The 22,246-nt window shown below is 46.3% G+C and overlaps 1 protein-coding gene across 1 annotated transcript in view; it reads left to right on the top strand.

Annotated features, from left to right (window-relative positions):
• Positions 1 to 22,246, top strand: part of AR (androgen receptor) — a 383,424-nt gene that overhangs the window by 289,257 nt on the left and 71,921 nt on the right. Inside the window, exon 3 of the mRNA XM_040322905.1 lies at positions 18,408 to 18,524. Coding sequence (XP_040178839.1) covers positions 18,408 to 18,524 — 117 coding nt within the window. The remainder of the gene's footprint in view (positions 1 to 18,407; positions 18,525 to 22,246) is intronic.

Below are 22,246 nucleotides of genomic sequence, written 5' to 3'. Positions count from 1 at the left end.
ATCCCCGGCGGCTTCAACGAGGAACTCGATGTGTTTGGCACGTCGAGTTCCTCGGTCGTGTGTACGGGGCCTGAGTGATACTCTGGCTGCCAGGTCGGTGTGAGAGGCCTGTCCAGGTAGACTATACCCACTCCTGATGGAGTGGCGACGAAAGTAAAGTATCATTGGAAGCAGGACTGTTTCCGTATAGTTAAGCCTGAATCTGCTATTTCTTCTCCTCGTCCATCTTTGCTATCTACCTCAAGTTTTACTGTTTACCGTGTTGGGTAAAATAAAAGCACAAGAAAAGCCACCTGCTGTGTGGACATTCCATTTGCTAAGGCTCTCATCGTCTACCCTAGACAATCACAGAGGCAACACGCCATCCCAATCTATAACCAGCGGCTCCTTCGGGGGTGAGCGCTACATATAGAATAATTTTGTTTTTCCATTTGCGCCATCAACATCTGTCCCATATTAGAGGAGTTATAAATCTACTCTGTGGCAAAGGGGTTACAGATATACTCAGGGGAGGAGTTACAAATATACTCAGTGGGGAGGAGTTACAGATATACTAAGGGGAGGAAGGGTTACAGATTAACTCAGGGGTGGAGGGGGTTATATGTATACTTAGGGATGGAGGGGGTTAGATGTATACTCAGGGGCACAGGGCTGACAGATATATTTAGGGGAGGAAGAATTACAGCTATACTCAAGGCATGAAGGGTTACAGATACAGTAAACTAAGGGCAGAGGGCTTATAGATATACCCAGGGAGATCAGGGGTACAGATATACTCATGGGCAGAATTAACATTCGTAAAACATACTCAAAGAGGCGTTGGGAACTTTTAGGCCTCGTACACACGACCGAGAAACTCGACGGGCGAAACACATTGTTTTCCTCGTCGAGTTCCTTGTTAGGCTTGTCGAGGAACTCGACAAGCTTGCTTTGCGTACACACTGTCAAGACAAAATCTCCTTGTTCTCAAACGCGGTGACCTGCAACACATACAACGGCAGAGGAAGTTGGATTCCACTTGCACAACTCTTGGGGCTGCTTTTGCCAATTTCATGTGTTTGTGTGTTAAATAAAAGTTTGGTAAGAGACGATTTGCACTTTTCAGTCTGTTACAGCTTTAAAAATGTGTTATCGCCATTACAAATGCTACTTTTACTCCCGTCTCATACTTTATTCTGAGCAAGCGCGGGTTTCTTAGCATACACACGCTCGAGTTTCTCATCGGAAACCAGCCCGACCAGAAACTCGACGAGCCAATTTGAGACTCCCGTCGAGGAAATAGAGAACTTGCTCTCTTTTTGGCTCGTCAAGTTTCTCAACAGTTTTCTCGACGAAAATGTACACACGACCGGTTTCCTCGGCAAAAAAATATCTCCCAGCAAGTTTCTTGCTGGTTTTTGCCGAGAAACTCGGTCGTGTGTACGAGGCCTGAGACTTATACATGTAATCAGATGAAGGAAAAAAACTTCAAACAAGCTCAATAGCTCTAGCAATGGGGCTCACACACAACAAGGTTTCCTTTCATGGGCACCCAACAATAGCTCAAACAGGAAGGAGTGACAGACAAAAACAAGATAAAAAAAAAGAGTCCAAAAGTTTAATTGTTATTATAATAAAGCCATATAAAAACAGCTGACGCATTTCATGGGCAACCCCAATGCCAGTTCTTAGGAGCTCAACACGGGATAAAACTTGGATAGACTCAGAAAACAGTGACTACACAGATCTATATTAGAACCAGTATTGAACTCTTCACATGGAGTGCTCAGAAACTGCTGTCAAGTTGTCACTTCATGTGGGAGAATTTTACACCATACGTGCAGCTGCACCGGGGCCCCTGAAGACTTAAAGCGGAGGTTCACCCATACCTTACACATTTTCCCCTTCGCTTTATGCTCGTTTTGTCTAGGGGAATCGGCTATTTGTATTAAAATATGATCCGCACTTACCCGTTTTCGAGATGCATCTTCTTCCGCCACTTCCGGGTATGGGCTGCGGGAATGGGCGTTCCTTCTTGATTGACAGTCTTCCGAGAGGCTTCCGACGGTCGCATCCATCGCGTCACGATTTTCCGAAAGAAGCCGAACGTCGGTGCGCAGTATAGAGCCGCACCGATGTTCGGCTTCTTTCGGCTACGAGTGACGCGATGGATGCGACCGTCGGAAGCCTCTCGGAAGACTGTCAATCAAGAAGGAACGCCCATTCCCGAAGACCCATACCCGGAAGTGGCGGAAGAAGATGCATCTCGAAAACGGGTAAGTACGGATCATATTTTAATACAAATAGCCGATTCCCCTAGACACAACGAGCAGGAAGCTAAGGGGAAAAAAAAAAAAAAGGGAATTGGTTGAACTCCCGCTTTAAGGAATTTAGATGTGGGGTAGACAGGCCCTAGGACCCCCTCCTACTGTCATGCAGGTTAGAACTTGCATTGCAGGGGAAAGCAGCTGATCTGTAGGCAGGGGCGGACTGATAGCTCATGGGGCCCCCCGGGCTTACAGATGGCCACCACGCCAGGAGGCAGTGCAGAGGCGGGGCAGCTAAAATCTCTGGATTTTCACATCAAAAGCATGTCAGTTTCAGACATATTAGGGACAGATGTAAAAAAAACAGATTTTTACATACTGTCCCTGGTTTTACTGAGCCTGACAACCCTGATGGGGCCCCCTAGTGGCATGGGGCCCTCAGGCAGTGCCCAAGTGACTCAATGGTCAGTGCGCCCCTGTCTGTAGGACAAATTGGTGTAAGGTCTCAGGTAGATATAGCAGAGTCAACACATTAACAGCTACGTCAGGACAGGCAGACACATCCCAGTCCACAACCCAGACAGGTAAATGAAACAATAGCAGAGACAAAAGGTCGCTATTTAGGGTAAGCACAGACAAGTTCAGTACAGATACATTCCAAACAGTTCACATTACATAGGCAGTCAAACCGAGGTCAGAGTCCGACAGATCTCTATCAAGAGACAAGGTTGTTGATCAGGCACAGTCTTGAAGATATGACTTTGACTTAAAGTCCACTAATAATGTCAGGTGTGCACAGCTGAGACCTGAGCTGCAGTTCTGGGTAAAAACCAGAAGGTTCAAGATTGCGCCTGATTTTTATTTACCCAGTGGTCTTAGGCATTGAACACCTACTTCACTTCCTGGCGAACCATTGCCAAGACAGAGAGCAGGGGTGATCCCAGGCATATTTGAATCCTAGCCTGAACCCTCCTGAGCTATCCCACGAGGAAGCCGTCACTACACCACATAAGCAGGCAAGGAGTTTCCTGCACCATAGTTGCACATATGCATCCATCCTATAGCTTCCGGGTGGGTTAGCTCAGGTGGGCTTGAACTATCCACACACGTCTGAACTCATCCATAGTGGTAGAGAACCCTTCTCCCATTTTCTCTTGACATTATTTGGACTAGAAGTGAAGGGTGTGTTTGCGCTCCTATGCCAATTGCACGTTATGCCGCGTACACGCGATCATAATTTCCGACAAGAAAAGTTTGATGTGAGCTTTTGGTCGGAAATTCCGACGGCGTGTAGACCTCATCTGACTTTTTCTGTCAGAATTTTCGACAGCAAAAATTTGAGAGCTGGTTCTCAAAAGTTTCCGACGAGAAAAGTCCTTAGAAAAAATCCACGGTTTTCTTGTCGGAATTTCCGATCGTGTGTACGCGGCATGAGAATCATGAGATATGGGTCGTACAAAAATTGCTTTTAATCTGCATATATATATATATATATATATATATATATATATATATATATACACTAAGAATACATTTTTTTTTTACTCAGTTGGTAGTTGGAGGACCATGCTTTCTTAACCTTTTATACCCACGAGTAATCCTTGAAATAGTTTTTGAAGGGGAACCCCTGCTTAAAAAGAATGGCTACAGCTTAGTGTAATTTAACAAAACCAATGAGTTGAAGAGAGTTTATATAAAAATAAATTAATGTGGCATACCAAGGGTGTTAGATACCCAGGGCAGATCATTTTGTAATCTACCTTCTACAAAATTATTTTCAGTAATTTTCTTAAAAATCATACCTGCAGAGAAGAAAGGCCCCCCTGCATTGGTGGTCAGTGTAGACGTGCCCCCCTGCATTGGTGGTCAGTGTAGACGTGCCCCCCTGCATTGGTGGCCAGTGTAGACGTGCCCCCCCTGCATTGGTGGTCAGTGTAGATGTCTGCCCTACAATCATGGCTATCCATGATTAAGTCACGTGACGCAACGTGTAAGGGGAGGAGCCGTGTGCCACGATCGAAGGTGCCGTACACCGCATGAGGAGATCGTTACACTGAGCGTGGCTGCACGTCTGTTTTGTCCAGAGGATTCGTGATTGCCATCGTATCGCTGTCGTGTTCTTTTCTCTACTTGGCGCTTCATATTGCGCAACGAAGCCTTGTTTTGTCGTTTATTTCTTCCACATGAGCCGCCATTTTGGTTAAGGAAGTGTCGTATGCAAGTGGTTGGGGGAAGCAGGGTGGAAGGAATTCAGTATCACAGGAGACTACCATCACTTCCTACCCAGTTCAGATGAATGGACTGTGATTTGCATATTGTTGCTTTTATCACATTTTTTGGGTTTGTCACAGTTGATGTAAATACCTATTCAGGTTCATACTATTCACTTTTTTTATCACTGTACAACATATAGGGTTGATTTTAGCGCATCATTACATCACATCACAGTGTAGATGTGACCCCCTACATTGGAGGTCAGTGTTGAAGTGACCCCCTGCATTGGTGGTCGGCGTAAAAGTGACTCCATGTTTTGGTGGCCAACGTAGAAGTGACCCCCTGCATTGGTGGCCAGTGTAAACGTGACTCCCTGCATTGGTGGTCAGTGTCGAAGTGACCCCCTGCATTGGTGGTTGGCGTAGCAGTGACCCCCTGCATTGGTAATCAATGTAGAAGTGCCCTCTAGCAATGGTGGTCATTGAATCCACTATTGCTCGCTGCTCAAGAAACTCCACGGAATTCTGGTGGAGAAACACTAGCCTAGTAGATTTACTGGACTGGAGCTCAAGGACACCTTTTTAATAATAGAAGGTAAAGCTTTTATAAAAAAAAAAATGACAGTAGTTGTAAATTGCAGCATGCCAGAAACATAATAATGCAAATTCCTGTCTTTGGGACAAACATAATTAGTACAAGTATTAATCGTGACTAGATTGGTTTGTCCTGGAATAAAGCCAGTCACATACAAATATGTGAGTTGCTAAATGTTGTACCTTCATTAAATGTAACCATATTGCTACACTTAGAGGCGCCTCTCTTCTCTTTTATACTCAGTTGTGAGATGACGCTACTTGTATATCAAATCAAAATGTATAAAAACACAACACAAGTTTGAGTCAAAATTCAGTCGGAAAAAAATCCACGGTTTTCTTGTCGGAATTTCCGATCGTGTGTACTCGGCATGAGAATCATGAGATATGGGTCGTACAAAAATAGCTTTTAATCTGCATATATATATATATATATCTATATATACTCTAAGGATACAATGGGGTAGATTCAGGTAGGGGCGCGCACTGCTACGGCGGCGCAGCGTACCGTTTTTACGCTACGCCTCCGTAAATTACTGGAGCTACGCTTCATTCACAAAGCATTTGCTCCGTAATTTGCGGCGGCGTTTCGTAAAAGGGGCCGGCGTAAGCGCGCGTAATTTAAATGATCCCGTAGGGGGCGTGGATCATTTAAATTAGGCGCGTTCCCGCGCCGAACGTACTGCGCATGCTCCGTCGGGAAAATTTCCCGACGTGCATTGCGGTAAATGACGTCGCAAGGACGTCATTTGCTTCGACGTCCAGCGCCATTCACGATCCACTTACGCAAACGATGTAAATTTCGAAAATTGCGACGCGGGAACGACGTCTATACTTACCATTGGCTGCACCTCCTAATAGCAGGAGCAGCCTTACGACGAAAGCGACGAACGCAAACGACTTAAAACACGACCGCCGGGCACTCGTAAGTTTGTGAATCGGCGTGAGTATGCAATTTGCATACTCTACGCTCACAACTACGGGAATGGCACCTAGCGGCCAGCGTCAGAATGCAGCCTAAGATACGACGGCATAAGAGCCTTATGCCAGTGGTATCTTAGGCTACAGTCGGCGTATCGAGCTTTCTGAATACAGAAAGTTGATACGCCGGCGTTACTTAGCAATTACGCTGCGTATCTATGGATACGCAGGCGTAATTGCTTCCTGAATCTACCCCATTTTTTTTTTTACTCAGTTGGTAGTTGGAGGACCATGCTTTCTCAACCTTTTATACCCACGAGTAATCCTTGAAATAGTTTTTGAAGGGGAACCCCTGCTTAAAAAGAATGGCTACAGCTTAATGTAATTTAACAAAACCAATGAGTTGAAGAGAGTTTATATAAAATTAAATTAATGTGGCATAACAAGGGTGTTAGATACCCAGGGCAGATCATTTTGTTACCTACCTTCTACAAAATTATTTTCAGTAATATTCTTAAAATGCATACCTGCAGAGAAGAAAAGGCTGACAGTAAAAATAATGTTGTCCTCTAACATGGATGGGCAGTGTAGACGTGCCCCCTGCATTGGTGGTCAGTGTAGACGTGCCCCCTTGCATTGGTGGTCAGTGTAGACGTGCCCCCCTGCATTGGTGGTCAGTGTAGACGTGTCCCCCTGCATTGGTGGTCAGTGTAGACGTGCCCCCCTGCATTGGTGGTCAGTGTAGACGTGCCCCCCTGCATTGGTGGTCAGTGTAGACGTGCCCCCCTGCATTGGTGGTCAGTGAAGACGTGCCCCCCTGCATTGGTGGTTAGTGTAGACGTGCCCCCCTGCATTGGTGGTCAGTGTAGACGTGCCCCCCTGCATTGGTGGTCAGTGTAGACATGCCCCCCTGCATTGGTGGTCAGTGTAGACGTGCCCCCCTGCATTGGTGGTCAGTGTAGACGTGCCTCCCTGCATTGGTGGTCAGTGTAGACGTGCCCCCCTGCATTGGTGGTCAGTGTAGATGTCTGCCCTACAATCATGGCTACCCATGATTAAGTCACGTGACGTGTGACATAACGTGTAGGGGGAGGAGCCGAGTGCCGCAATCAAAGGTGTCGTACACCGCATGAGGAGATCGTTACACTGAGCGAGGCTGCACGTCTGTTTTGTCCAGAGGATTCGTGGGTGCGATCGTATCGCTGTCGTGTTCTTTTCTCTACTTGGCGCTTCATATTGCGCCAATGAAGTCTTGTTTTGTCGTTTATTTCTTCCACATGAGCCGTCCTTTTGGTTAAGGAAGTGTCGTATGCAAGTGGTTGGGTGAAGCAGGGTGGAAGGAATTCAGTATCACAGGAGACTACCATCACTTCCTACCCAGTTCAGATGAATGGACTGTGATTTGCATATTGTTGCTTTTATCACATTTTTTGGGTTTGTCACAGTTGATGTAAATACCTATTCAGGTTCATACTATTCACTTTTTTATCACTGTACAACATATAGGGTTGGTTTTAGCGCATCATTACATCACATCACAGTGTAGATGTGACCCCCTACATTGGAGGTCAGTGTTGAAGTGACCCCCTGCATTGGTGGTCAGTGTAGACTTCATTCCCTGCATTGGTGGTCAGTGTAGACTTCATTCCCTGCATTGGTGGTCAGTGTCGAAGTGACCCCCTGCATTGGTGGTTGGCGTAGCAGTGACCCCCTACATTGGAGGTCAGTGTTGAAGTGACCCCCTGCATTGGTGGCCAGTGTAGACTTCATTCCCTGCATTGGTGGTCAGTGTCAAAGTGAAACCCTGCATTGGTGGTTGGCGTAGCAGTGACCCCCTGCATTGGTGATCAATGTAGAAATGCCCTCTAGCAATGGTGGTCATTGAATCCAATATTGCTCGCTGCTCAAGAAACTCCTGGGATCCTCGGAATGAAACCTAGGGTTCCACGGAATTGTGGTGGAGAAACACTAGCCTAGTAGATTTACTGGACTGGAGCTCAAGGACACCTTTTTAACCACTTAACCCTCGGACCATATTGCTGGTCAAAGACCAGAGCACTTTTTGCGATTCGGCACTGCGTCGCTTTAACTAACAATTGCGCGTTCGTGCGACGTGGCTCCCAAACAAAATTGGCGTTCTTTTTCTCCCACAAATAGAGCTTTTTTTTTATGGTATTTGATCACCTCTGCGGTTTTTAGTTTTTGCGCTATAAACAAAAATAGAGCGACAATTTTGAAAAAGGACGATACGTATTCTACATATTTTTCATAAACAAAAAAATCGCAATAAGCGGTTTTTATTTATTTATTTATTTTTAAAGTGTATTTTGTGCGTGTACTCGAGAGAGGAGCCGGACTGCAGGAGTCGGGAGTAGGTAGGCCTCCCCCAGAGGCAATCTGCCACCTTTCTCCATGCCCCGGGTGGCAATGGCGGGTGCGTGAGGGGGTCCTCCCACACAACCCGCCCTACCTGCTCCGCTTTGTAGCCCAACGGGGCAGAGGGACTCCCTATAAGGGAGTGAGAGGATTTCCCCGCTCAACCAGCTACGTTAGTCCTTCGCCTCTCTTTTTAGAGACCGCGTGGTCAAAGTGCGTGCATGTTAACCCAATTTCGAGTGCGTGTAAGTGTGGTGGTTTTTGTGGGAGGGGGGTGGGCGTACTAAGCGCAGGCTTACCTCGCATAGCACACCCACCGGGAGCCGGGCTGAGACCACCAAACGTAATTCACATGTAGCCGAGACCGGGATCTGAACCCCTAGCTGCAGAGGTGAATGGCTTGTCAGAGCAGTGCCAATCGCGTTGAGCCACCGCAGCTCCCATTGCAATAAGCATTTATTGATTGGTTTGCGCAAAAGTTATAGCGTTTACAAAATAGGGGGTAGTTTTATGGCATTTTTATTAATATTTTTTTATTTACTAGTAATGGCGGCGATCAGCGATTTTTTTTTTGGTAGTGCGACATTATGGCGGACACTTCGGACACATTTTTGGGACCATTGGCATTTTTATAGCGATCAGTGCTATAAAAATGCATTGGATTACTAAAAAAATGCCACTGGCAGGGAAGGGTTAACACTAGGGGGCGGGGAAGGGGTTAGGTATGTTCCCTGGGTGTGTTCTAACTGTAGGGGGGGTGGCCTCACTAGGGGAAATGACTGATCGCGGTCAGGCATTTCTCCCCCTGACAGGACCGGGAGCTGTGTGTTTACACACACAGCTCCCGGTCCTCGCTCTGCCACGAGCGATCGCGTGTGCCCGGCGGCAATCGCGCCCGCCGGGCACAGAAGTCGGGGGCACGCGTGCGTGCCTCTGGCAGCATGCGCCCCTATTAGCCGATGGGCGAGGTGACGTATAGCTACGTGCTCCCGCCCAGCAGAGCCGACCTGCCGCCGTATAGCTGCGGCGGCTGGTCGGCAAGCAGTTAATAATAGAAGGTAAAGCTTTAAAAAAAAAAAAATGACAGTAGTTGTAAATTGCAGCATGTCAGAAAGATAATTAATGCAAATTCCTGTCTTTGGGACAAACATAATTAGTACAACTATTAATCGTGACTAGATTAGTTTGTCCTGGAATAAAGCCAGTCACATACAAATATTTGAGTTGCTAAATGTTGTACCTTCATTAAATGTAACCATATTGCTACACTTAGAGGCGCCTCTCTTTTATACTCCGTTGTAAGATGACGCTACTTGTATATCAAATCAAAATTTATAAAAAAAAAAAAAAATAGCTTGTCTTGCAAAACGCTCTCAAACCAAGGTTTTACTGTTTTTTTGGTTTTTTTTACTGATTTTTGTCTGTCTGCCGGTTATTCCCATTGTCATCCAGTCCGGTGAAGTGACAGCAGGATGAGAGTCTACCTATTTGAAATGACATGTAACCTGGATAAAGAGGGCACAGCTTTAGAGATAAGGATTGCTTTCAGACGCCAACGCGATTTTTCTTACGTACATTTGACAAGTCCACTTTTTTTGGAAGCAAAGTCAACGGCAATTGAAATCTGTCAAAAAAAAAAAAAAGTCGTGGAGGAAATTCTTTTGTCAGCTTGCCCGTAGACTTGATTTCTGTCTACCTTTCTTTATGCAATATTTAAAAAGTTCGCAAAGCATTTTTTTCCTCCTAGATATTTGGTTTTGCCAATTCGGTAATCAGAGCAAAAATTCTGGACGATTTCTGCGCCGCATAAATATTGACCTGGCCAGGTTTCCGTACGTCTCTGGGGCCAGGCTCTGGGGGAGCTGTATCTCCAAGCTGGCAACCCGTTTGAAATCAGATCCTCGGGAAAGGGCTTCGGAAAGAAATTACGAGCTTCTCTTGCTGTTTTATTTGCATGCGTTTTCGAAGCCTGCTTGTGTATGAAAAAAGTGAACCGTCATTGACTCTTAATCAGGGGTAATTACCTGTTAGAATTTCATTCGAGTACTTTTATTGGCCAGGAAGCGCATTACTGTTCATAAGTGACCAAATTGCCACAATTCATAATCACGCCGCCATCGCCACTGAGGTATTAACACCTCTCAATAAAGCCTTTTGAGGTTTGTAGACTCGGTGAGCTGCGGAGAGAACACGGCGGTCTCTATTCAAACTTACGGCGGAGTTGAGTTGATTTAGTAGTAGGATTGAGCGACGTGGAGGGTTTTCAAAGTCAGGAGATTTCGGGGAAAAAAGTCAGCCAGTTTGCCAAGATCCGCGATTGGGAAGGCAAAGTTAAGGCCAAACTCCAGGCACAAAAATGCTCATTTAAAGGATAAGTTTAGCCAACATCAAAAACATAAAAATCAGCGCAAGGGTACATAACTTACCTCTGGTGCAATCAGGCCCGGATTTCCCACAAGGCCACTGAGGCCAGGCCTTGGGGCGGCAGGGCGCCAAGGGCGGCAGTGGCATGGAGTCCCCCGACGCCCGGAACATACAGTTAAGGGCGGTAAGTTATAGGGGAATCCGCTCGCTCGTTAACAAGTGATTGCGGCGATGTCACCGAAATCACTTGTAAAATGTGTGCTCCCGTCCGTTCTCCCCTCTCCCCCCACCCCACATACCTCTCTTTGCTGGCTCAGTCTTCGGGACTCCGTCCTCCCCCCGGCCACCGAGTCTGTCTCCTGTCCCTGCTGCCGATGTACACAGTGAGAGGGGAGAGCTGTGCTCTTCCCATCTCAGCTGTGACAGGAGTTCTAGCACAGTGCTAGGACTCCTGTTTTGGAGGTGACAGGGTCAATAAAGAGAACATGTCACCTCCAATTGCTATCACACAGGGAATTGTTTTCTCCTGTGTGTGTGACAGCAAAAAAGTTAAGTGAAAAAATAAATAAATAATAAGAAATAATAATTAAATTAATAAAATAAAAATGTAAAGAATAAGAAAAATAATAAGGAAAATTATAAGAAAATTATACAAAAATGTAAAAAAAGTAAGCGACAAGCTACAGAAAGAAAAGTGATAAAAAAGTTTCAAAAAAAATGAACTAACCGTGCCGCCAATTCTCCGTTGATTTGGGGGGGGGGGGTTCGGTTGGCAGGGAGGGGGTGCATTTCGGAACCTGGCCTTGGGGCGGCAGGGAGAGCAAATCCGGCCCTGGGTACAATGCGTCCCTTGTTCTGATTCTTCTTTTAGGAAAAATGGTCCTCTGTCCTACACCCCCCCCCCCCCCCACACACACACACACAAACTAAAGGGCTGTTATGTGGTCTTGGCTTGACTATGCCTGACCTTTCCTGCCACATCAGCCATACATGGAAGCCATACTACAACTCTGAATGGAACAGAATCTCTGAATGGAGGATGTGGAGCTCTAAAGCCCTATACACACGATCAGTCCATCCGATTAGAACGGTCTGAAGGACCATTGTCATAGGTTAACCGATGAAGCTGACTGATGGTCCGTCGCGCCTACACACCACCGGTTAAAAAAACGATCGTGTCAGAACGCGGTGACGTAAAACACAACGACGTGCTGAAAAAACGAAGTTCAATGCTTCCATGCATGCGTCGACTTGATTCTGAGCATGCGTGGATTTTTAACCGATGGTCGTGCGCACTAACGATCGGTTTTGACCCATCGGTTGCAAATCCATTGGTTAAATTTTAAAGCAAGTTGGCTTTTTTTTAACCTATGTTTAAATAACCTATGGGGCCCACACACGATCGGTTTTGACCGATGAAAATGGTCCTTCAGACCGTTGTCCTCTGGTTAACCGATCGTGTGTACGAGGCCTTAGTCATCCACCCATGGGGATGGGGTAGGACCAGGGCATTTTTTCAGGGGGAACTTGAATCTCAGTTCCACCACCTCTGCCTCAGAACCTTGGGGGGGTGGTGCTGGCCTGCTCACCGCAATCACGTGTAAACACAGAAGTCCGGTTTCTGTGTTTAAAAGTCACAACTCTGCACTCTGTGTGTAACCCCCCTGAACTCTGCACTCTGTATGTAATGCAATCCTGGTATTTAATGCCCCTTTATGACCCTCCCACTGTTTGTGAAATTTGACTGACCACACCCACTGTTTGATGTGATTTGGAGGGTGTGTGTAGGTGGAGGGGTTTTGGGGGGTCGTGGTTGAGTTCCAACATCTATTGTTTGAGAAAAAAAGCCCTGGGTAAGACAGGGGAAGATTTCTCCTAAAAGAAAAATCAGCACAAGGGACACATTATACTAACTGTAGGCTATGTCCCTTGTGCTAATTTTTATGTTTTTGGTTTTAGCTAAATTTAGGCTTTAGATGAAAGGTGTTTTACCCTGGAGTTTGGCTTTAATTTTGCCTTCCTAGATTGCCTCCAGAGGATCTTGGAAAAATGGCAAACTGTAAGCCATGTCCCTTTTGCTGATTTTTAGGTTTTTGGTTTTAGCTGAGCTTAGGCTTTAAATACACTTCTCAACAGCCACAGAAGGATGTAAAGCTGCCGTTGCCAATGCAGATATTAGCTTGTAAAAGTAGTCATGATATCATCACTGTGCTGTAGTGAAGAGAGCAGAGTTGTGGGAGGGGCCCAGTAGACCCCACCCACTACAGAAAACTACAGGAGGGGAGGAGACAAGACCAGTCATCCTGCAAGGAGAGAGCAGCAATGAGCGGTCTTTATATCAGGAAGAAATTCTCACAATGGATTAATACACAAATCTGTAAGAAATACACAAAGTACATCGAGATTCAAGGAGGAGTACACATGATGAATGGAGTTAGACAATGATCTGCTTATCCCGGAGTTCCTCTTTAGAATGTTTTTTGGTTGATTTTTAATAAAGCGGGGAAAAAAACGTTTTTTTCTCTTACAACTTTTGTTACATTACTTACCTGTGATGAAGTATGTCCTACGATCCGCAGACTAAAAGATTCTGTAGAAATCTTCACTGCAGGGCTGCCTGTTCTTTTCCTGCTGCTTGTTTGTCCGGCTCTGTGGGGATTAAGAGCTTTGGGTCTCCAGGCTCATTTGCACAAAAGATGATACGACGGAGAAATCCCCCCTCCTGCCTCTCCTCCAATGAGAAATTATATTTCACTGATTACACGGCTTGTTACATGATCTGAGTGGACGAGAAAAATCCTGCAACTGATGAGACACTTTCCCCATTTACAGATCATGTTAAAGGCAGTGTTATTAGTAAAATAACTTTTCTCATTGGAGGAGAGCGAGGGGGGCATGTGCCTGTCGGATGATTTTATTGCAGACTCGAAACCCCGCCCCACAGTGCAGTGCCTGCGGCGCAATCACCTGCGTGAGAGATGTTTATTTGCATGTAGAGTAGAAATGGCCATTGGCGTGTAGCCTAGAGATGGTCGTTGAGGTGTAGAGTAGAGATGGACATTGACGAGTAGAGATGGTCGTTGGCATTAAGAGTAGAGATGGTCGTTGGCGTGTAGACTAGAGTTAGTCGTTGGCGTGTAGAGTAAAGTTGGTCATTGGCGTGTAAAGTAGAGTTGGTCATTGGCGTGTAAAGTAGAGTTGGTCGTTGGGGTGTAGAGTAGAGATGGTCGTTGGGGTGTAGAGTAGAGATGGTCGTTGGGGTGTAGAGTAGAGTTGGTCATTGGCGTGTAAAGTAGAGTTGGTCGTTGGGGTGTAGAGTAGAGATGGTCGTTGGGGTGTAGAGTAGAGATGGTCGTTGGGGTGTAGAGTAGAGATGGCTGTTGGGGTGTAGAGTAGAGTTGGTTATTGGCGTGTAGAGTAGAGTTGGTCATTGGTGTGTAGAGTAGAGTTGGTCATTGGCATGTAAAGTAGAGTTGGTCGTTGGGGTGTAGAGTAGAGATGGTCGTTGGGGTGTAGAGTAGAGATGGTCGTTGAGGTGTAGAGTAGAGATGGCTGTTGGGGTGTAGAGTAGAGATGGTCGTTGGCGTGTAGAGATGGTCGTTGGTATTAAGAGTAGAGATGGTCGTTGGCGTGTAGACTAGAGTTAGTCGTTGGCGTGTAGAGTAGAGTTGGTCTTTGGCGTGTAGGGTAGAGATGGTCATTGGCGTGTAGAGATGGTCGATGGCGTGTGGAGTAGAGATGGTCGTTGGCGAGTAGAGTAGAGTTGGTCATTGGCGTGTAAAGTAGAGTTGGTCGTTGGGGTGTAGAGTAGAGATGGTCATTGGGGTGTAGAGTAGAGATGGTCGTTGGGGTGTAGAGTAGAGATGGCTGTTGGGGTGTAGAGTAGAGATGGCTGTTGGGGTGTAGAGTAGAGATGGCTGTTGGGGTGTAGAGTAGAGATGGTTGTTGGCGTGTAGAGATGGTCGTTGGCGTGTAGACAGAATTAGTCGTTGGCGTGTAGAGTAGAGTTGGTCTTTGGCGTGTAGGGTAGAGATGGTCATTGGCGTGTAGAGATGGCCGATGGCGTGTGGAGTAGAGCTGGTCGTTGGCATGTAGAGTAGAGCTGGTCATTGGCGTGTAGAGTAGAGTTGGTCGTTGGCGTGTAGAGTAGAGTTGGTCGTTGGTGTGTAGAGTAGAGTTGGTCATTGGCGTGTAGAGTAGAGTTGGTCGTTGGCGTGTAGAGTAGAGTTGGTCGTTGGTGTGTAGAGTAGAGTTGGTCGTTGGCGTGTAGAGTAGAGTTGGTCGTTGGTGTGTAGAGTGGAGATGGTCATTAGGCAGGGTGGAAAAAGAGGGAGGAACAAGGTTGTGTTCTGGACGGTTTGTTCTAACATGGTAAGTTATAGAAAAACAACAGCAGAGAAGTGAAAGGTAAAGAAAAAGGTAAAGAAAAGTCCGACAAGAGGCACCAAGGGCAGTTGAATGGAATAACATGCAATCGGAATCAGCTGGAAGTGGAACCCTTAACTACTCTAGACCTGTTCTTGTGTCCAAAACGACTCTAATTAATTACCTTAAATTTTTTTTAGTTTTCACTGAAATGAAAATGGTTAAAATGAAAAAAAAAAATACAGCAACAGTACTCTCACACACCAAAGCAAACACAAACATTGTGCTATACTGCAATGCTCAGCAACGTACATTACATGCATTGGAATGATGCAAAGACATTCATTCCAACTGGCATCCCAACACACCTTCGAACAGATGTGCATTACAGCGTGTTGCCATAGCTTGATGGTGCGAAAGGCTCCAAGGGCTCATTCACACAGGCGGCAAGGTCTACTCCCATTCTGAAGATCGGTCTACAGTGGATTGCTTTTTCAGTGGTGGTTTGGAGCCAGTTTACAGGTATTTAGGAGGTAATACTGCCACTTCCTGCTATTTCAGCTAAATGCCGAGATTCAAGGGTCACCTAAGTCTCTCCCCTGTAATAGCATACTTTGCACCATAAAGAATGTACTGTTCATGATCACTGTATTTCGGCCTATCTAAAATACTTAATGTATACATTACGATGGTGTCAATATTGTACCTATCACAAGTAGGATGACTAAAAAAAATTGCCACACCGTCAAGCAAAGCATCCCGTCTGTGACAATGTACACGGACCCGAGTGGCTGCCATGTCACAATGTAGGTGGGCTTTCGGAGAGAACACCGTTCAACAGCCTGTTGTGAAATTATCAGTTTTCCCCCTGCCACTTAGGGTTCAATCACACTATTGTGCTGCGGTATCCTGCAATAAAATGAGCTACAATGCACGTTATGCACTGCTGTAAAACCGTTCAGTTAGAATGACACCGACACCAAATACACAAAAAGTTATTGCACAAAGTGCATCATGAATGGGTCCCTAAAATGTACAGTATGTCACAGGAACTGTCCATTACCCGAGACGTCATCAAGAAGCGTGTAATATTCTTGGAGAGGCAGCTGCAGCTGGGAGCTCAGATCCTAATGGTACAGTCATGCCCCCAGAACTTCATCTCCCAATAACTCTTCTTTCCCTGCATGCAGTATGCGTGAGGTCAGTAGTATAAACGGCTGAGTGCAGAGGTCAGTAGTATATAAGGCTGAGTGCAGAGGGCAGTAGTAAATAGGTCTGAGTGCAGAACTTGCTTCTTTCTAAATCCCGCGATAACTCGCATCAGAGCTCCGCAATGTCTCCTGGGAACAATGACAAAGGCTCCCAGGAGACATTGCGGCATCGATGGAAGTGACGGAATACCTGCACATATACAGGAAGCGGCCAGTAACATAAAGGATTACTAAGGTACAGTGGATCGAAAAAAGAAAAAAAACATGCGGTTTAGTAATTATGCATATGAGCGTATAATTTTATTTATTTTTTGGTGGGGGAGTGGATCTTGGGTGGGAGTTCCCACACTTTTTTCCCCAGGACTTGACCCCTGATTATAACATAACGAATATGACATAACAAAATTATTGACTTAACGAACGGATCCAAAACGAAACAGATTTTTTTTCCATCCTGCACATATCTAAACCGGACCCTTCACTGGAAACATCTGAACTCCATCATTCGGAGGGATGGAGTTCACATACTTTCAGTCACGTAGGTAGGTATGGTGGTCAGGTGTCCACAAACTGTTGGCCATATATAGCTAGATTCAGGTAGAGTTAGGTCTGTGTATCAGTACATAAGCCGACCTAACTCGGAATCTGCGCCCACCTAAGTTTAAGTGTATTCTCAAACAGAGATACACTTAAACCTATCTAAGATACGACGGCTTGCGCCGTCCTATCTTAGGGTGCAATATTTAGGCTGGCCGCTAGGTGGCGCTTCCATTGCGGTCGGCGTAGAATATGTAAATCACTAGATACGCCTATTCACGAACGTACGCCCGGCCGAAGCAGTACAGATGCGCCGTTTACGTAACGCTTTATCAGGCCTAAAGTTATTCCATCAAATAGTTGGAATAGTAATGTTAAAGTATGGCCGCCGTTCCCGCTTCGAAATTCGAAAATTTTACGTCGTTTGCGTAAGTCGTCCGTGAATAGGGATTTACGTCATTTACGTCCACGTCGAAATCAATAGGCCCGTGCGGCGTACGTTGCCGCAATGCACACTGGGAAATGTAGGCGGACGGCGCATGCGCCGTTCCAAAAAAACGTCAATCACGTCAGGTCAAACAAAATTATCATAAAACACGCCCCCTCAGCCTATTTTGAATTAGGCGCCCTTACGCACGCTCACTTTAGGCTACGCCGCCTTAAGTTAGGAGGCAAGTACTTTTAGAATACAGTACTTGCCTCTCTGACTTAAGGCGGCGTAGCGTAAATACGATACGCTACGCCGCCTTAAATTTGCGGAAAGCTACCTGAATCTAGCTAATAGTGTATCATTTATGCAGAGAACACTATACCGTGTTTCCCCGAAAATAAGACCGGGTCTTATATTAATTCTGGCTACAAAAAACACACTAGGGCTTATTTTCAGGGGATGTCTTATTTATTTATGGTATGTACAAAAAGTTTATCCACCTGTCAGCTCTGGAGTCAGCATTGTGAAATTCTGTAATCCCCAAAAAAACCTTTGTTTAAAGACCTTATAAAATGATGTAATCCGTTCTGTAAAAAGATAATATGTGCAGTGTCTCCTTGTGTAACATTATTGTGGAAAATACCTTACTTACAGTGCCGCTTGCCGCTCACGTGAGCCGCTGGAGCTCTTCTTCCCTACTCCAAATACTGCAGAGGGAGGGGCCAAAATCCCCAATGACATCAGCCCCACTCTGAGTACTGCAGTGGGTAGGGGCTTAATAAAGTTTTATTGAAAAAAAAAACAGCTGACATCAGCCAGGAGGAGAGGAGAAAAGCCCTGGCGGGTCACGTGAGCGCCCAGCAGTGCTGTAAATAAGGTATTTTCCACAAAAAAAGTTACAAAAGGGAGACACACTGCACATTATATAATCTTTTTACACAACGGATTACATGTTTTTACAAGGACTTTAACTAGGGCTTATTTTTGGAGTAGGGCTTATATTGCAGCCATCCCAGAAACTCAAGCTAGGTCTTATTTTCGGGGTAGGGCTTATTTTCGGAGAAACAGGGTAGAAGTATATTAATAGGCAATAGTCAGTATGTCTGTTGGTAATGGTCGCCCCCTCTTACCTCTTCATATTCTCTTCCAGGAAAACAGAAATACCTGTGTGCCAGTCGTAATGATTGCACGATCGACAAATTCCGGAGGAAAAACTGTCCGTCGTGTCGTCTGAGGAAATGTTATGAGGCCGGCATGACATTAGGAGGTAAGTGTGCTAATATATATTATATGTTCATTCTCTGAAAACACACACAGACCAGTGTATAGACGTGTATTGTACCCAAATGTGTTCGTCCTAAAATAAAATGTTTTTGGATTCAGAATAAAATGCTGCACTACCTGTCCCAATTATATGAGACACATTTCTGACTTTTAGCCAACTTTATAATATATATGCCTTATTAAGTCTCCAGACACCATGGCGTGTAGTGGGAGAACATTAATGTGTCCTCTCTATTTTTAGTTTGGGTTTTATTGCTGGGTGGGCAAGAAGGGGTGGGGCAAAAACAGAACGTTTTAGATACAATTGTATTCAGATTTTTATATTAAAATGTCAAAGAGCCAACGCGTTTCAGGGATTCCAAAAATCACCCTTTAGGGAGGGCTACAACTACCACCTAAAGCAGTGACCTGCAAACTGGGGCCCGGGGACCGGATGTGGCCCTTTGCTTGCCTTTATCTGGCCCTTGGGGCACCATTCCTCTCCACTGACACCATTGATGGGGCACCATTCCTCCTCACTGACATCACTGATGTGGCACTAGTCTTTTTACCGACACCATCGAAGGGGCACCACTTCTCCCCACTGACTCCATCGATGGGGCATGACTCCTCCCCACTGACGCCATCGATGGGGAACCACTCCTCCCCACTGACGCCATCGATGAGGAACCACTCCTCCCCACTGACGCCATCGATGGGGCACCACTCCTCCCCACTGACACCATCGATGGGGCACCACTTCTTCCCACTGACACCATCGATGGGGCATGACTCCTCCCCACTGACACCATCGATGGGGAACCACTCCTCCCCACTGACACCATCGATGGGGCACCACTTCTCCCCACTGACACCATCGATGGGGAACCACTCCTCCCCACTGACACCATCGATGGGGAACCACTCCTCCTTAATGACACCATCGATGGGGCACCACTTCTCCCCACTGACACCATCGATGAGGAATCACTCCTCCCCACTGACACCATCGATGAGGAATCGATCCTCCTCACTGACACCATCGATGGGGCACCACTCCTCCCCACTAACACCATCGATGAGGAATCACTCCTCCCCACTGACACCATCGATGAGGAATCACTCCTCCCCACTGACACCATCGATGAGGAACCACTCCTCCCCACTGACACCATTGATGGGGAACCACTCCTCCTTAATGACACCATCGATGGGGCACCACTTGTCCCCACTGACACCATCGATGAGGAATCACTCCTCCCCACTGACACCATCGATGAGGAATCACTCCTCCTCACTGACACCATCGATGGGGCACCACTCCTCCCCACTGACACCATCGATGAGGAATCACTCCTCCCCACTGACACCATCGATGAGGAATCACTCCTCCCCACTGACACCATCGATGGGGAACCACTCCTCCTTAATGACACCATCGATGGGGAACCACTCCTCCCCACTGACACCATCGATGAGGAACCACTCCTCCCCACTGGCACCATCGATGAGGAACCACTCCTCCCCACTGACACCATCGATGGGGCACCACTCCTCCCCATTGACACCATTGATGGGGAACCACTCCTCCCCACTGACACCATTGGGATGGGGCGCTATTCCTCCCCACTGATGCCATCAATGAGACACCATTCTTCCCAACTGACACCATTGATGGAGCATCATTCCTCCCCACTAACACCATAAGTGGGGCGCCATTTATCCCCACTGACACCATCAATGTGGCGCTACTCTTCTCACTACTATCCCCACTAGCAAGTTATGAAGCGAGCTTCAATGGAAAAGAGTGCTGAACGTAACCGCGCTTTGCTAGAGAATTTTGGAAAAACGATGGTGTGTAGGCAACGTCGTTTTTGAAAATGAAGTTTCAAAAACGTCGTTTTATTTCATGATTTTAAAAGTCTTTTTTTTCATCGCAAAAAACGACCGTTTGTACGCGGCATAATGGCACGTACACACCATCGCTTTATGTGATGAAAAAAAACGACGTTGCCTACACACCATCTTTTTTCCAAAATGCTCTAGCAAAGCGCGGTTACGTTCACCACTCTTTTCCATTGAAGCTAGCTTCATAACTTGCTTCTGAGCATGCGCGGGTTTAAAAACGTAGTTTTGCCCACACACTATCATTTTAATTAAAACAAAAAACGACGTTTTGAAAAACGGCACAAAAAATCGACGCATGCTTCAATTTTTTTTGGTCGTTTTTCACAAGACATAAAACGACGTTTTCCCCCACACACGGTCATTTTAATTGACGTTTTTCAAAACGTCGTTTTTTTTTCATCACATAAAGTGATGGTGTGTACGGGGCATAAAAGCTGACAGCTTAAAAAAAATGGTTCTGCAACAACAAAACAGTCTAACTGCATGCGCAAGTCTCCCGTAATACTAAAACAAATGTATTGTTGCGTGGAATAATTGCGGAGAGATACTTGTGTACGGAATTAGCCGGGTTGTTTTTTTCTGTCTCGCGCTCCTCTATGGACACACACTGGAGTCAGTAACAAACAGGCCACATTTCATTGCCCTGACAGCACAGTTCCTGAGGTCAGCCTGACCTCTTTTCTCTTGGCTCGGCTCTACTTCGCCTTTCATTTTATAGCAGGATGATGTTTGTTTGAAGTTAACCAGTTAGAAGACGGAGGCAGCCGAGTGGAGACTTTAAAAAGTGATTGATTGTCGAATAAAATAGGATGCAGCTTAGCTGATAGGGAGGTTATATTCATGCATGTGCCAAGTGACGCTAATCAATCACTCGGGCACAAACACCCATCCTAAGGCAGCGCCAACACATCAAAATGTTCCTGTTGTACCTGGAGTAGAAGTTGTTTTTTATGATTTACAGTCTTAAATTTTAAAGAAACCGGGCTGGATTCACGTAGATCGGCGCATCTTTGAGGCGGCGTAGCGTATCGTATTTACGCTACGCTGCCGTAAGTCAAGAGAGGCAAGTGCTGTATTCACAAAGCACTTGCCTCCTAAGTTACGGCGGCGTAGCGTAAATGGGGCCGGCGTAAGCGCGCCTAATTCAAATGAGGATGAGAGGGGCGTGTTTTATGTGAATGATTGGTGACCCGACGTGATTGACGTTTTTTACGAACGGCGCATGTGCCGTCCGTGGACATATCCCAGTGTGCATTGCTCCAAAGTACGCCGCAAGGACGTATTGGTTTCGACGTGACGTAAATTACGTCCAGCCCCATTCACGGACGACTTACGCAAACGACGTAAAATTTTCAAATTTCGACGCGGGAACATCGGCCATACTTAACATTGGCTACTCCACCTAGGGGGCAGCTTTATATTTACGCCGGCGTACCTCTAAGGCCTCGTACACACGGACGGACTGTGCGATGTCCTCCGGACCGTTTTCATCGGACAGTCCGCTGTACACACCATCAAACAGAAATCCGCGCGGACACGATACGCGGTGACGTGGCCGCGCCGTCGCCGCGACGATTACGCGGCGACGTGCGCGGCCCTGGAAGGTCAATGCTTTCACGCATGCATCGAATCACTGGAAACCTGTCCGATCCGCCGGACAATTGTCCGGTCGGCCGTACACACAACCGAACATGTCCACTGAAACTGGTCCGCGGACCAGTTTCAGCGGACATGTTCGGTCGTGTGTACGGGGCCTTACGGAAACGGCGTATCTTTACTGCGACGGGGAAGCGTACGTTCGTAAATCGGCGTATCTAG

This window comes from Rana temporaria, chromosome 9 (assembly GCF_905171775.1).
Source record: "Rana temporaria chromosome 9, aRanTem1.1, whole genome shotgun sequence".
NCBI lineage: Eukaryota > Metazoa > Chordata > Amphibia > Anura > Ranidae > Rana > Rana temporaria.
The sequence above is the reverse complement of the archived record's forward strand: the minus strand, read 5'-3'. Positions and strand labels throughout refer to the sequence as shown.